The 15,151-nt window shown below is 36.6% G+C and overlaps 1 protein-coding gene across 14 annotated transcripts in view; it reads left to right on the plus strand.

Moving 5' to 3' along the window:
* Positions 1–15,151, plus strand: part of STAG1 (STAG1 cohesin complex component) — a 438,539-nt gene that overhangs the window by 206,956 nt on the left and 216,432 nt on the right. For all 14 annotated transcript variants that reach the window (XM_035278838.3, XM_078354162.1, XM_078354165.1 and 11 more), the window contains one exon: positions 11,594–11,670. In XM_035278838.3, coding sequence (XP_035134729.1) covers positions 11,594–11,670 — 77 coding nt within the window. The remainder of the gene's footprint in view (positions 1–11,593; positions 11,671–15,151) is intronic.

The following is a 15,151-nucleotide window of genomic DNA, read 5'->3' on the forward strand; positions in this document are numbered from 1 at the left end:
TGTTTTTCATCAGTTCTAAAATTCCTTTTTTTTTTAAATTTGAGACGGAGTCTTGCTCTGTCGTCCAGGCTAGAGTGCAGTGGTGTGATCTTGGCTCACTGCAACCTCTGCCTCCTGGGTTCAAGTGTTTCTTCTGCCTCAGCCTCCTGAGTAAATGGGACTACAGGTACACGCCACAATGCTCAGCTAATTTTTTTGTAGAGACAGGATTTCACCATTTTGGCCAGGATGGTCTCAAACTCCTGACCTGTGATCCACCTGTCTCGGCCTCCCAAAGTACTGGGATTACCGGCATGAGCCACTGTGCCCAGCCCAGTTATAAAATTTATTAATTATTTTCTTTTTAAATGTTATTTCTTCCCATTTTATTTATTTTTTAAATTCAGGAATGTTGTGTAAATTTGTTACACTCTCTTCTGTGTATGTTTTTATATTTTTGAATTTCTGTGCAGCTTTCTGAATAATATCCTTCTATCTTAGAGTCCTTTTACTCTTTTCATCTATGCCAACCCTTTAAGCCGCCTTCTTTCAGTTACTGTATTGTCCATTCCTGTAGATTATAACTACTTAGTTCTTTATCAAAAAGAAAAAGTAATTCCATGAAATTCTTTTCCTGTGGATGTTCAACCCTGTTTGTTTCAGAGTCTCTCTCTGTCACCCAAGCTGGAGTGCAGTGGCGTATTCTTGGCTCACTGCAGCTTCCACCTCCCAAGTTCAAATGATTCTCCTGCCTCAGCCTCCCAAGTAACTGGGACTACAGGCATGCGCCACCGTGCCTGGCTAATTTTTGTCTTTTTCGTAGAGACATGGTTTTGCCATGTTGGCCAGGATTGTCTCACCTCCTGACCTCGGGATCCACCTGTCTTGGCCTCCAAAAGTGCTGGGATTACAGTCGTGAGCCACCACACTCAATGTATTTTTATTTTTTAACATGTTAAGTTTCTGTTGCAATCTATATCTGACAATTCTTATATTTTAAGTCTTTGTGAGCCTGTTTCTGTGGTCTTGTTTTTGCTTGTTGTTTTGCATGTTGCCTTTCTTCTTGGTGTGTTTTGTTGCTTTTTATTCCAAGCTCCTTATTTTCTCTCAAATTTATTTGAAGCCAAGGATTAAGTTACATTTTTCTAAGAGAGTATTTATCATTTGATTTACAGGTGTCCACAGGCACTACCAATCTGGGAATATTTGTAATGGAATAGAGAGTTCAAGATTTTCTTTCAGCTATTTGTGAATATACCAGTTTTTGATTACAAATTCTTAGATACTCTATGCAGTACCAAAAAACTTTATTTTCCCCGGAATATGAGGTGGTAAATTGACCCCTATTTTAGCCTTACCTGAAGATGTGAGAAAGTTGTTTCTTTTAGACCTTCTACCTCACATCTCCCAAATGAAGCAGACAGGCTTAGCAAGGGTCATTGTGGTTTAATTTCTGCTTTTATTTATTTTCCTCTTAATACCTTACTACTTTATATGGCTTCAGATGTTTTCAAAATGCTGTTTACATTTTATTTAGCATTTCAGGGAAAGGATTTGTATAAATAATCTGGTTTACAATATCATTATCACAGACCAAATTTGTATATATAAATTTAAAGTGATTTCTCCCTTGGACAATGATATGTGTAAATGGAACTTGTAACAATTCTTCAAAAAATTTTTTTGTGAAAATGTATAATTTTGAAACATTGATGCTTTTGGCATAATTTGCATATTTACTTTTTATATTGTTGTAATGTAATTTCTACTTTCATAGGCTTTGATTTTCTTGGGCCTACTTGAAGGTTTCAATTACTTATTGTCATGGTTTTGAAAAATCTTTCAAATGTTGGCTGACATATGCAGGTACTATTTTAGGTAGAGTATACAAAAAACCCACAGATAATCCTGATGGGTTTATACTTACAGAAAACCTATTGAGTATGCAGAGAACAGGATAAAAATTATGAAATAAGATTGGAATATGAAATATTTTGCCTTACATTTATCAGTTTCAGTGTCTGTCCGTGTCTCTCTCTCTTATAGGCCAGGCACAGTTGCTGATTTCTATAATCCGAACACTTTGGGAGGCCAAGGAAGGAGTATCAGTTGAGCCCAGGAGTTTGAGACCAGCTTGGGCAATATAATAAGGCCCTGTCTCTACAAAAAATACAAAAATTAGCTAGGTGTTTGCCTGTAGTCCCAGCTGCTTGAGAGACTGAGGTGGGAGGAGGCCAAGAGGTCAAGTCTGCAGTGAGCCATGATTGTGCCATTATACTTTAGCCTGGGCAACAGAATGAGATCCTGTCTAAAAAAAAAAAAAAAAAAAGCTGAGAGTAGACACATGAACTATTGAGAAATTCAAAAGAAGCAGAGTACACCAGCTCACATCTGTAATTCTAGCACTGTGGGAGCCCAAGGTGGGGAATCCCTTGAGCTGAGGAGTTCAAGACTAGCTTGGGCAACATAGAGAAACCTTCTATCTCTCCCCACCTTTCCCCAGAAAAAAAGATTAGCTGGTGTTGATGATGCACACCTTTAGTCCTAGTTACAGAGGTAGAGGTGGGAGTATTGCTTGATCCTGGGAGGTCAAGGCTACAGTGAGCCAGGGTTTTGCCACTGCACTCCAGCCTGGGAAGCGGAGCGCACACGTCTGCGTTCTCGCTCTCGCGCCCTCTCTCTCAAAAAAAGGGGGAGAGTTTAAAAACATTTCTGTAGATACCTGAATCATCTTAAAGGAAATGAAACGTAACTTCTTACTCATGTAGTACATAGTGACTTCAGAGGAGTACAATGTGGAAAGAGGTGGAGAAGTGTAATTTACAAAGGAAAAAACTGACACTGTCCCATCTAGGTGATCATGATTGATAGTCAGTAGTGTCTAGTCATGTTGATAGTACTTTGATTTTTTTTATGATGAGGATGGCAATTTCTCTTTTGACCTTCCTTTCAAAAATCTATAAATCCTATTTAACCATGAGAAGCATCAGGTAAATTGAATGACATTCTATAAAATACCTGACCACTGCTTCTTAAAACCTTTGTGGTCATCAAAAACAAAGATTGAAAATGAGAAATGGAAGTAGAGACTTAAAGATGATGGCACAGAGATAATAAACATTACAAGAGACTACAAGGAACAACTCTACACCAATAAATTGGATAATCTAGGATAAATGACTAAATTTCTAGAAACATACAACCTAAAAAGACTGAGTCATGGAGAAAAAGAAAAGCTGACCAGACCTCTAACCAGTGAACAGATTGAGAGAAAAAAGAAAAGCCCCAGGAACAGTTGGCTTCACTGGCGAGTTTTGCCAGACGTTTAAAGAAGAATTAATGCCAGTTCTCAGTCTCTTTCAAAGAGTTGATTAGAATGGAACACTTATAAACTTATTTTATGTGGGCAACATTAATCTTAAACCAAAGCCAGGCAAAGACATCACAAAAAAAAATCCCACAAAAAGTAAAAGGCCAATATAGATCGCTGATCAGTATATATGCAAAAAATCCTAAACAAAAGACTAGCAAACCAGATTTAACAGCATATTAAAACATTCACTAAGTGGGAATCAATTAATATTGCATGCTACATTAACAGAATGAAGGATAAAAATCACTTGGTTATCTCAGTAGGTATCAGAGAAAGAGTTTTTTAAAATCTAGCACCCTTTTCATGTTAAAAGAAAAAACTAACCAAACTAAGAATAGAGGAAAATAGAACACAATAATGGCTATATATGCAAAGCTTATTCCTAACATCATATTCTGTGGTGAAAAACTAAAAGCTTTTCCTGTAAGATCAGGAACAAGATGAGGATGCACACTGTTACCACTTTTGTTCTTTGTAGTACCAGATTTTGTTTTGGTCAGAGCTGTTAGGCAAGCAAAAAAAAAAAACAAAAAACCGGAAGTAAATTGTTTCTGTTTACGGATGACATGATCTTATATGCAGAAAACCAAGCCAGTGCGGTGGTTCACACCTGTTATCTCAACACTTTGGGAGGTCAAGGCAGGCGGATCACCTGAGGTCAGGAGTTTGAGATCAACCTGGCCAATGTGAAACGCCATCTCTACTAAAAGTAGACACACAAAAAGTAGTTGGGCATGATGGCACATGCTTGTAGTCCCAGCTACTTGGGAGGCTGAGGCAGGAGAATCACTTGAACCCAGGAGGCGGAGGTTTCAACTGAGATCATGCTGTTGCACTCCAGCCTGGGCGACAACTGTGAAACCTCATCTCAAAAAAGAAAAAGAAAATGATAAAGATTCCGTAAAAATTTTAGAATTCATGAATGAATTCAGCAAAGTAACAGGATGCATTAACATTTAAAAATTAGTTGTATATACATTAACACTGAACTTTCTGAAAGAAAATTAGGAAAACATTTCCCTTTACAATAGCATAAGAAAGAATAAAATACTTGGGAATAAACTTAACTAAAGAGGCGTTTTATGTGTCCTTCGATAGCTCAGTTGGTAGAGTGGAGGACTGTGTAAGCTTCTTGAACAAGAGGTGTTTTAGTCCGTTCTCACACTGCTATAAAGAAATATCTGAGGCCAGGTGTGTTGGCTCACTTTTATAATCCCAGCACTTTAAGAGACTGAGGTGGGCAGATCATGAGGTCAGGAGTTTGAGACTATCCTGACCATCATGGTAAAACCCCTTCTCTACTAAAAATTACATAAATTAGCCGGGTGTGGTGGCATGCGCCTATAATCCCAGGTACTCCAGGAAGCTGAGGCAGGAGAATCATTTGAACCCAGGAGGTGGAGGTTGCAGTGAGTCAAGATCATACCACTGCACTCTAGCCTGGGCACAGAGTGAGACTCCATCTCACAAAAAGAAAAGAAAGAAATATCTGAGACCGAGTAATTTATAAAATAAAAAGATTTAATTGGTTTACGATTTTGTAGGCTTTAGAGAAAGCATGGCTAGGGCGGTCTCAGGAAACATACTGTCATGACAGAATTAGAAGGGAATGCAAGCATGCATTTCCATTTCCAGAGCAGGAGGAAGAGAGGGAGGAGAGGCACTATACACTTTGAAACTACCAGATCTCATAATAATTCACTCACTATCATGAAAACAGCACCAAAAGGGAAATCCACCCCCATGATCCAATCACTTCCCACCAGGCCCCACCTCCAGCATTGGGGATTACAATTTGACATGAGATTTGAGTGGAGATACAGACCGAAACCGCATTAGGAGGTAAAAGACTTATACACTGAAAACAACGAACATTGATGAAAGAAATTAAGGGAGACACAAACAAATGGACAGACATCTTGCATTCATGGATTGGAAGATTTAATACTGTTAAAATGTTCATACTACCTAAAGCGATCTTACCAATTCTGTGAAAATTTCAATGGCATTTTTTGCAGAAATAGGAAACTTCTAAAATTCATGTGGAATCACAGAGAACCCTTAATAGCTAAAACAGTCTGAAGAAGGAACAAAGCTAGAAGCACCACACTTCCGGACTTCAAAATATGATACAGAATTACAGTAGTTAAAACATTGGGTGGTTGCAGTGCCTCATGCTTGTAATCCCAGCGGTTGGGGAGGCTGAAGCACATCAATCACTTGAGCCCATGAGTTTGAGATCAGCCCGGGCAACACGGCAAAACCCTATCTGTACTAAAAATACAAAAAATTATCCGCACATGGTGGGGCATGCTTGTAGTCCCAGCTACTTGGGAGGTGAGGTGGGAGAACCACCTGAGCTGGGGGGGTCAAGGCTGCAGTGAGTCATGATTACACCACTGCATTGCAACCTGGGTGACAGAGTGAGACCCTGTCTCAAAAAACAAAAAACAGTTTGGCACTATTATGAAAATAGACATAGCAACTTGTGTAACAGAATAGAGAGCCCAGAAATAATTCACGTATATGAATTATTGACAAGGGTGGGGAAACTGGATACCCACATGTAAAGGGATGAAATTTGTTTCGACCCTTATCTTTCACCTTAACACAAAAATTAACTAAAAATGGATTAAATAATTAAACATAAGACCTGAAACTTACAAACTCTTGGAAGAAAACATAGGGAAGAGAGCTTCATGACATTGGTCTTGGCAATGAATTCATGGGTATAACCCTAAGAAGTGTCTGGATGGATGAATGAATAAATAAAACGTAGTATATACATACAATAGAATATTATCCTTGAGGAGAAAGAAAATTCTGTAATGTGTGACAAAATGTATGAAGTTGGAGGGCATTATGCTAAATGAAATGAGCCAGCCACTGAAAGACACAGAAATCAATCAAATAACTGCTTGATTGTACTTACATGTGGTATGTAACTCATGGAAACAGAGAGATTGCTAGGAGTAGAGGGAAGCGGAAAGTGGGAAATTGCTAATAATGTGTATCAAGTTTCAGTAATGGAAAATGAATTCATTCTAGAGATAAACAGTCTGAGAAAGTGTCACAGTATAAAGGAGTCTGAGAAGACATGACACAACTACCACCTTTGGTGATATTCTGGATGGGATTCTGGAACAGATAAATGGTAATAGGTAAACACTGAGGAAACCTGAATAAAGTATGGCCTTCAGTTATTGTTACCAGTATTAGCTCATTAGTTGAGACAGTTGTACTATACTCATGTTAGGTATTGACAATAAAAGATACTGGATGTGATGTGTATGGGATCTCTATACTATTTTTGTAACTTTTCTGTTAGTCTAAAACTGTTCTAAAATAGAAAGCATATATTTTTAAAATACTGCTGGAATTCAATTAAGAAAAATTTCTTGAGACTAAGCCCAACCAGTTCTTTTCCTTATTAACCACAAACATAAAAATTTGGTAAAATGAAAAATAGGTATTCTAGACAAAAGATGAGTTGAGAAAGTCTTAGTTGCACCTGAAACAAGTTGTGAGAGACTTCACCAAAGTGTACTTGAGATTATTTGGGACCCCTAGTGACATCGCTTTGAAGCACAGGTTGAAGAAACAACTTGGTCATTTATCTGCAGTCTGATAAGAAACTGCCAAAGAATCTTAAATTGTCTCAAATATTTAAATCTTATGTAATTGGAGTCAATTATACAATGTCATCTACAAACAAAATACTTGATAAAACTTTTTACTCTGTAATTTATGGATTTGTATAATACTGCAGCCAGCTTTTCTGTGCTTTTCCCACTGAACTTAGAAATGAAACCTGTCTCTTTCTATATTATCATTTCACTCATGGCCTCATTAATTAGAAGAGTTCAGCCTTTTCTACTCTCCGTCTTCTACGTCTTACTTTTTCATACCATGCTATGAAAGCTAACAATCTTCTTTAGAATTGTTATTGTCATTGTTATATTTCTCCCTTTAGTTCCCTATGACTAAAATTTTCTGGTTGACATTTTTTTCTGTGATGTGTAATTTTTGCCTGAGTTCTCAATTTTCTTTAATAATATCCTGGACATCTTGGGCCTTTCCCTACAACAATACATAGACATGAATTTTCATTATGTTTTAAAATAATTCATAGGTACTCTGGAATCCATGTGCCACAGGTTAAGAAATTAATAATAGAAATAGAGCTGAGGTGGCAGACAGACATTATTATTCTTACAGCCATTTTTTGTAAGTCTTACGTGAACAACATTAGTACTTAAGATGAGGTGATTTTAATAGTAGTTGAAGATATGGTGAAAATACTTTGGACATCTTTGAACAGTTCTTTTTTTTTTGAGATGGAGTTTCTCTGTTGTTACCCAGACTGGAGTGCAATGGCACGATCTCGGCTCACTGCATCCTCTGCCTTCTGGCAATTTTCCTGCCTCAGCCTCCCAAGCAGTAGGGACTACAGGCGTGCACCACCATGCCCAGCTAATTTTTTTATTTTTAGTAGAGACGGGGTTTCACCTTGTTGACCAGGATGGTCTCGATCTCTTGACCTCGTGATCCACCCATCTTGGCCTCCCAAAGTGCTGGGATTATAGGTGTGAGCATCTTTGAACAGTTCTATATCTCTAAGATAGTGCTTGCTTTTGGCCCTGGGCTATACTAGCATGGCTCAAACAAGCTGTACAATTTGATATTCTAATATTTGGTAAAGTTGTTTGTTCTTGATGTAGATAGAATGCATGCTATGCCGTCTTGAACGATTAACCGGTACTCACATTTTGTGCCAGTACATGATTTTTTAAAGCATTTACTTTAATATTTTACTTATCTTTTGTACTGAGAAAGGAAAAAATACATTAGTGTTTTTTTTTTTTTTTTTTTTTTTTTTTGCCCCACGAGGACTGTTATAAAGTGAAGACTGCCATCTAGAGACAGATTCATCATTGGAAACGTAATCATAGCAATTTCTGTTTTCAAGGCATTCTAAAAACTTTTTAAGTATCAAAAATGTGTGTTTATTTATAAAAACTTGTGAGGCTTTTCTTATTTCATTTTTGCATGTACTGCCTAGACACATCCCGTGCATCCCAAGATATTTATGATTAAGCTTGAAAGGTATAAAAGTGTCTCTTTCTTTACCTTTCCCTCAGACTGCCCTCCTCAAATCTTGAAAAAGACTCTTAAATGTACTCACTGCATTACCAGGTAACTGTTAAGTTCTACATTTCTGGTATGCAGTTGTTTATTCAGTGAATTCTTCTCAGTTTTAGTAGACTCAGCATTTCTTCTCCTTGCCTGACGCAGATTTTTTCTACCAGTTCATCCATATTTATGTCTAGTCTTGATTTACAGTTTGATCTTTATCAGGCCTAGGTTATGTAAAAATGAAACAAAAAATGACCAGGCACGGTGGCTCACAGTTGTAATCCCAGCACTTTGGGAGGCCGAGGTGGGCAGATCACCTGAGGTCAGGAGTTTGAGACCAGCCTGACCAATGTGGTGTAAACCCGTCTCTACTAAAAATACAAAAATTAGCCGGGCATGGTGGTGCACACCTGTAAGCCCAGCTACTCAGGAGGCTGAGGCAGGAGAATTGTTTGAACCCAGGAGAGTGAACTGAGATTGTGCCATTGCACTTCAGCTTGGGCAATGGCGAGACTGTCTCAAAAAATAAGAAAAAAATTGTCCTGTCATATTATTGGATTATCTCTAGAACATAACTAGATTGTATTTTATTTATTAAGACTGTAGTACACTCTTTAAAAGAAAAGCTTTAAAATGATTTATACATGGAGCATTTACTTAGAAAGTATCTACTATTGGAAGGCTCTTTTGCTAAGTATGTTAGACAGTGTTAGTGTATTTCAACCACACTTAGACTTCAGTAATTTTGGGTAAGCAAGAATGTTATGTCATAAAAGCTATAACCTTTTCTGGGGGTGGATACAGTCTTGCTCTATCATCCAGGCCGGAGTGTAGTGGCACAATCTCAGCTCACTACAACCTCGGCCTCACAGGTTCAAGAGATTCTTTTGCCTCAGCTTCCTGAGTAGCTGGGATTACAGGCATGTGACACCCACACCCAACTATTTTTTTGTTTTGTTTTTGTTTTTTAGTAGATACGGTGTCTTGCAGTTGTTGCCCAGGCTGGTTTCGAATTTCTGATCTCAAGCAATCTGCCCACCTCTACTTTCCAAAGTGCTGGGATTAGAAGTGTGAGCCACCATGCATGGCCCAAAGCTATTATTAATATAAACTTAAAAGAGCCTTTTGTTATATTTGGATAAACTGTTTTGCTACTGAGTAAGGTTCTGTCTACTTTCAATCTTCTACATACTTGTGTCCCTAGTTGGAGGGATGCATAGAAGGCTTGGAGTTTCTACCTGGCTGACATCATAGAACAGAGAAGGGGAGAATTGAACATGACTGAGGAGGACAGAGTTGAGACTTTTCTCTAAGTTGTGTGGTTCATATATATGAGGGTAAGAAAGTTTGCTAGGTCCTTCTTTACTTTTCTGACAGTTTATCATTTCATTCTCTTAACTTATCCCTATAATAGGTACTAGGCATTTTGAACAAGGGTGTTCAGTGCTGTTGGACATGATCATGTCTACTCTGGAGGTAGAGGCTATAGGTCTGGGTGATGGGAAAACAACTAGAATGACTTTGCCTGGTTCTGGTTCTTGTCTCTTCAAACAGTATTTGAATCTGTATATATGTAGGAATCTGACTTCCCTTAGAGCTCAAATTAGGAACTGGAGTTTTTAGCTTGCTTCCAAAATGGGCAAGATAATGTATTAAAAAAAAAAAAAAAAAAAGAATGCCCAAAGGAGGAGAGCCTAATACTGAGTATCTTGTATGCTACAGGTGCAATGCCAGATACTTTACATTTGTTATCTCATTTAATTATATTTATTTATTTGTTTGAATGCTTCCCATGTGCTTAGTAATGTTCCAGGCAATAGCAATTAGAACATTGAAGAAAAGCTCTCTGCTCTGCAGTGGTATAAAATATTTTAATGTATGTTCAATCAAATATATTTCAATATTCACTCTTTTTTTGTGTTTGAATATATCCTATAAATCTTTCCATATCAGTCACAGATAGCCTTATTATTTTTTGATAGCTCCATCTATATTTTTGATAGATTCCACTGAATTGAGAGTCAATTAAAAGTAGTGGTTAATCATGGTAGCCAGGCTGCCTGCATGTAAACCATGGATCTGATACTGAGAAACTCCTTTTGTGAGTTGCTAAACCTCTCAATGCCTCTTGTCTCATAGAAATAATAGTGTATTCTAGGCCGGGCTCAGTGGCTCACGCCTTTATTCCTAGCACTTTGGGAGGCTGAGGCAGGTGGATCACGAGGTCAGGAGTTAAAGACCAACCTGGCCAAGTTGGTGAAAACCCATCTCTACTAAAAATACAAAAATCAGCCAGGCGTGATGGCAGCCACCCGTAGTCCCAGCTACTTGGGAGGCTGAGTCAGGGGAATCACTTGAACCTGGGAGGCAGAGATTGCAGTGAGCTGAGATAGTACCACTGCACTCCAGCCTGGGCAACAGAGTGAGACTCCATCTTAAAAAAGAAAGATAGAAAGAATAATACGTTCTTCATTGGGTTGTTGTAAAGATTAAATGTATAGACATCAAGTGCCCGGAAGAGAGTAAGCATCCAAATGTTAGCTGCCACCACCATTGTTATTAATAGCAGCCTTTCATTTATTTCATCAGATGTTTATGAGCATATAGGCTTTCTTTCCTTTTTTTTTTTTTTTTTTTTTTTTTAAATTACAAACAGTGCTACAGGGATAACCTTTTACCTTCATTACTTTGCAAATGTGTTAGTCTCTGGATATTTTGCTACAAGTACAATCTGTGGGTCAAAGTGTATGTAAACTTTTAGTTTTGACAGACATGTACCAAATTATATACCATACACGTTGTACCAAGTTATACTTTTACCAGCAATTTAACACAATTTTAATTATCAGAGAACTTTATGGTAGCTTCCTGATGTTATGTCTAATTATGGAATTATTTGTAGTTTAAAATGGCAATTTGAAAATTTATTTTTTTTCCTTCTTAGGAGTACTGTCCTGTCAGAAGAGCCTGATCAAAGCTTTTATGTTTTAATATAAAGTATATGTTGGAAGGTTATTCTTTTGAGATTGTCACAGATAACTTGTTAATGCTTGAGAGAGTAGAAGTTGATCTCAAAGATTAACGGTAAAATCTGTTGTTCTACAGGTACTGTGAGAATAGAGATGTTTCGAAATATGCAGAATGCAGAAATCATCAGAAAAATGACGGAAGAATTTGATGAGGTATAGCATTTCAGTATTTATACAAATTGCCTAGTTATACTTTCAAATGATGAATATGTTGATTATCTCAGGTTTTGTTTTGATTTGATGTTTAGTGTAACTGAAGATTTATTTTTAATTATATATAATAATCTATGGTACTAATTCCAAAATTAATGATCTTTGGAGATTTGATTATATTGTGTGGAGTATTGAATAATTATTTGTAGGATAAGAAAATTAGTGGTATGAGGTAAAAGTAGATTCTTGACATTTATTTTGAAGACCATCTCAAATTTCTAAATTTATAAATGTATCTCTGAGAGTTTTCCATTTGTACAGTGCTGGTTGCATTAAATGCTTTTAAGGGAAAAGAGTTTGGAGGTCAGTGAATTTTTTTTTTTCTTTTTTCTATCATAATAAGCAAAGGGTCAGTCCTAGGAGGTCAGTGAATTCTTAGCAGAACCACATATGCCTGTCTCAAGATGATGAAATCCTAATTAAGAAAAAGCCTGCTTACCTTCATTTAACCCAGAATTTCCCAAAATTATTTTACATGGAATTTTTCTCAATTTCCTGAAGTATGTACAGGGGTGGGTGTAGGGTGTGTGGGGGTGGGTGTAGGGGGTGTGTGTGTGTGTGTGTGTGTGTGTAAATGTTAAGCTTCTCTTTCAGACAGTCTGCTTGAAAGTATTCTTATATTCATTTAGAGTACATGTTTTCTTTGCTTGGCTTCACAAATTAATCACCTTTCCCATTTTCACAAAAATACTCTCTTCAGCAGTTTTACACTGATTATAAATGCTGAAACATTTCCACAGTTTTATTTCTGTATTGTATTTATAGTGAAATGAATTTATATTATATACTAGGCTACCAGTATTTCCAGTTTTTAACATTCTGCTTTTTGATTTAAATAACATTTCTAGTTTTGGTACGTTTCTTTTTCTTAACTTTCAGCACTATTTTCTAGGTCGACTCTTTGACAGGGAGTGGGCTCAGGCTTTTATTATTATTAATTTTAACTTGGAAAAAGTAATATAAACATACATGTTAAGACAAATGGTGTGTGACCTGTGTATTGGGATTTTTGAAAGTTCAGCAGGTGATTTTAATGTATACCAAAGCTGATTTAAAGAAAATTTAAAAAGAGAAAGCCAAGAATTAACTTAGTAAAACTTTTCACTTATGAAAATAGAATGAGATAAAAACAGAAATAAAGACCCTGTGAGAATGCACATATAACAAGAAAGCATTACTTTCATTTTAGGATTATTAAATAACTAGAAGTTGAGAAATTCAGGAAAATAAATATATACTTTTCGTTTGTTTGTTTCACTTTGTTCATACTGGAGCGCAGTGGCATGTTCTCAGTTCACTCCAACCTCTGTCTCTCCAGTTCAAGCGATTTTCATCCCTTAGCCTCCTGAGTAGCTGGGATTACAGGAGTTTATCACCACGCCCAGCTAATTTTGTTTTGTGTTACTAGTAGAGACAGGGTTTCTCCATGTTGTCCAGGCTGGTCTTGAACTACTGACCTCAGGTGATCATACTGTCATGGCCTCTCAAAGTGCTTGGATTACAGACGTGAGCCATCGTGCCTGGCCAAATATATACTTAAAAAAAAATTCGTGTAAATATTGTTAACTACTTATGGCATATTGAAGGAATAGTACATATTAACACAACTAAGAATGAGTTACATAGCAAGTGAAATTACTGAAAAGGAATTTATATCATATACCTAAGTATATTTTCTCACAGTATTTGAGATGATCGACTTAATCAAAGAAGACTATTTTTTAAAATCACCATCCAATTTCTTTTGTTTGAAAATAAAGTAACATAGTTTGATTATGATATGAAGGTATTTATTTAAAGCAAAAATACTTACTAGATATCTGAGGCTATCCATTTTATTTTCTGTCACTTGAAGATATTACTCCTTTTCCCAGTGTGTATACAACTGAGAAACTGGGTTTAAATGCATGTATATTGTAAAATATAACTTATTTCAACAAGTTTATTAAGTTTTTTTCTTCATAAGACTGTATATGTCATTTGGTCTGGGAATTGAGGAGATTAGTTTTGTTAAATTGTATTTTGTAATATTCTTTTTGTTTGTTTGTTTTTGAGACAGAGTTTCACTCGTTACCCAGGCTGGAGTGCAATGATGAGATCTCGGCTCACTGCAACCTCTGCCTCCTGGGTTCAGGCAATTCTCCTGCCTCAGGCTTTTGAGTAGCTGGGATTACAGGCACGCGCCACCATGCCCAGCTAATTTTTTGTATTTTTTTTTAGTAGAGACGGGGTTTCACCATGTTGACCAGGATGGTATTGATCTCTTGACCTCGTGATCCACCCGCCTCGGCCTCCCAAAGTACTGGGATTACAGGCTTGAGCCACCGCGCCTGGCCCTGTATTTTGTAATATTCTAAAAGATCTGATGACAGGAACCATTGGATCCCAAGAGTCCAGAAGAATGTCTAGTTCTTAAGGAATAATCATTAAAATTTTGTTGAAATTAATATATTGTATTACAGCAAAGTAAGGTAAAGGTGAGATGAGCTAGTTTGAAGCTGTTTAGATTTTCAGTAAAGTGATCCAGAAGTAAGTTATTTGCCTAAGAACTATACTTTGGCTTCTATTCTTTATTATAAACAGATTATTACAATGTTAATAACCTTTTAAAAATAGCTGTAAACCTGTCCACAGCTAGCAGTGCTTCATGATTGCAATACCAACCTAATTTAAAAATGAATTAATTCCCACAACAGGGTATGGGCTGCTCAGTCAACACATACACTTGGCTCTTGATAGATCTATCTGTAGAAAGCCAAAGCAAATTGATATTTTTTGCTCACATTTTTGGAATTGCACCTTCATATGTAAACTGTTAGGTATGTTTCCCCAAGGTCAGATTGCTTAGTTCTCTTATGTTTTAAGTGTGGCTTTTATGTAGGGAAATTTTTATAACAAAACACATTTAATGTACTCATTTAGTACCTTTAATTCTTCTTATTTTGCATTACATTGATAAATTGTGTAATTTTAATGTATTGTGCTCTTCTCCAGTGATAACAGGTTATTGTCTGGCTTTTTTCTCTTTTCCTGTCTGATTTTATGTACTTCTCTGAATTTATCCATTTCAGCATTTACTTAATCAAATGATTAACATTATTTAATAAGAATAAAAATGGTTAAATAGTATACAAACTGCAAAAAGGAAATATTACAGATATGATAGGGGAAAGCTCAAATTATCTCTAGTCCCAAATTAAAGTCTGTAAATTGTTTCAACTGTATATCCCATCACTAAAATGTTTTTTAGACTATAATCCTAATAGTGAAAACCCTTAATAAGCCTCTTCTCTCTTCACCATGCTCCTTTTCAAAGGGCTAGAGTTTTTAACTTATGAGAAGAGTGCTTAAGAAGTAACTCTGTGGTGGTCAGGATGGTAGCTTATGCCTGTAATCTCTGTACTTTGAGAGGTTCAGGCAG

Source organism: Callithrix jacchus, chromosome 17 (genome assembly GCF_049354715.1).
Source record: "Callithrix jacchus isolate 240 chromosome 17, calJac240_pri, whole genome shotgun sequence".
Classification (NCBI taxonomy): domain Eukaryota; kingdom Metazoa; phylum Chordata; class Mammalia; order Primates; family Cebidae; genus Callithrix; species Callithrix jacchus.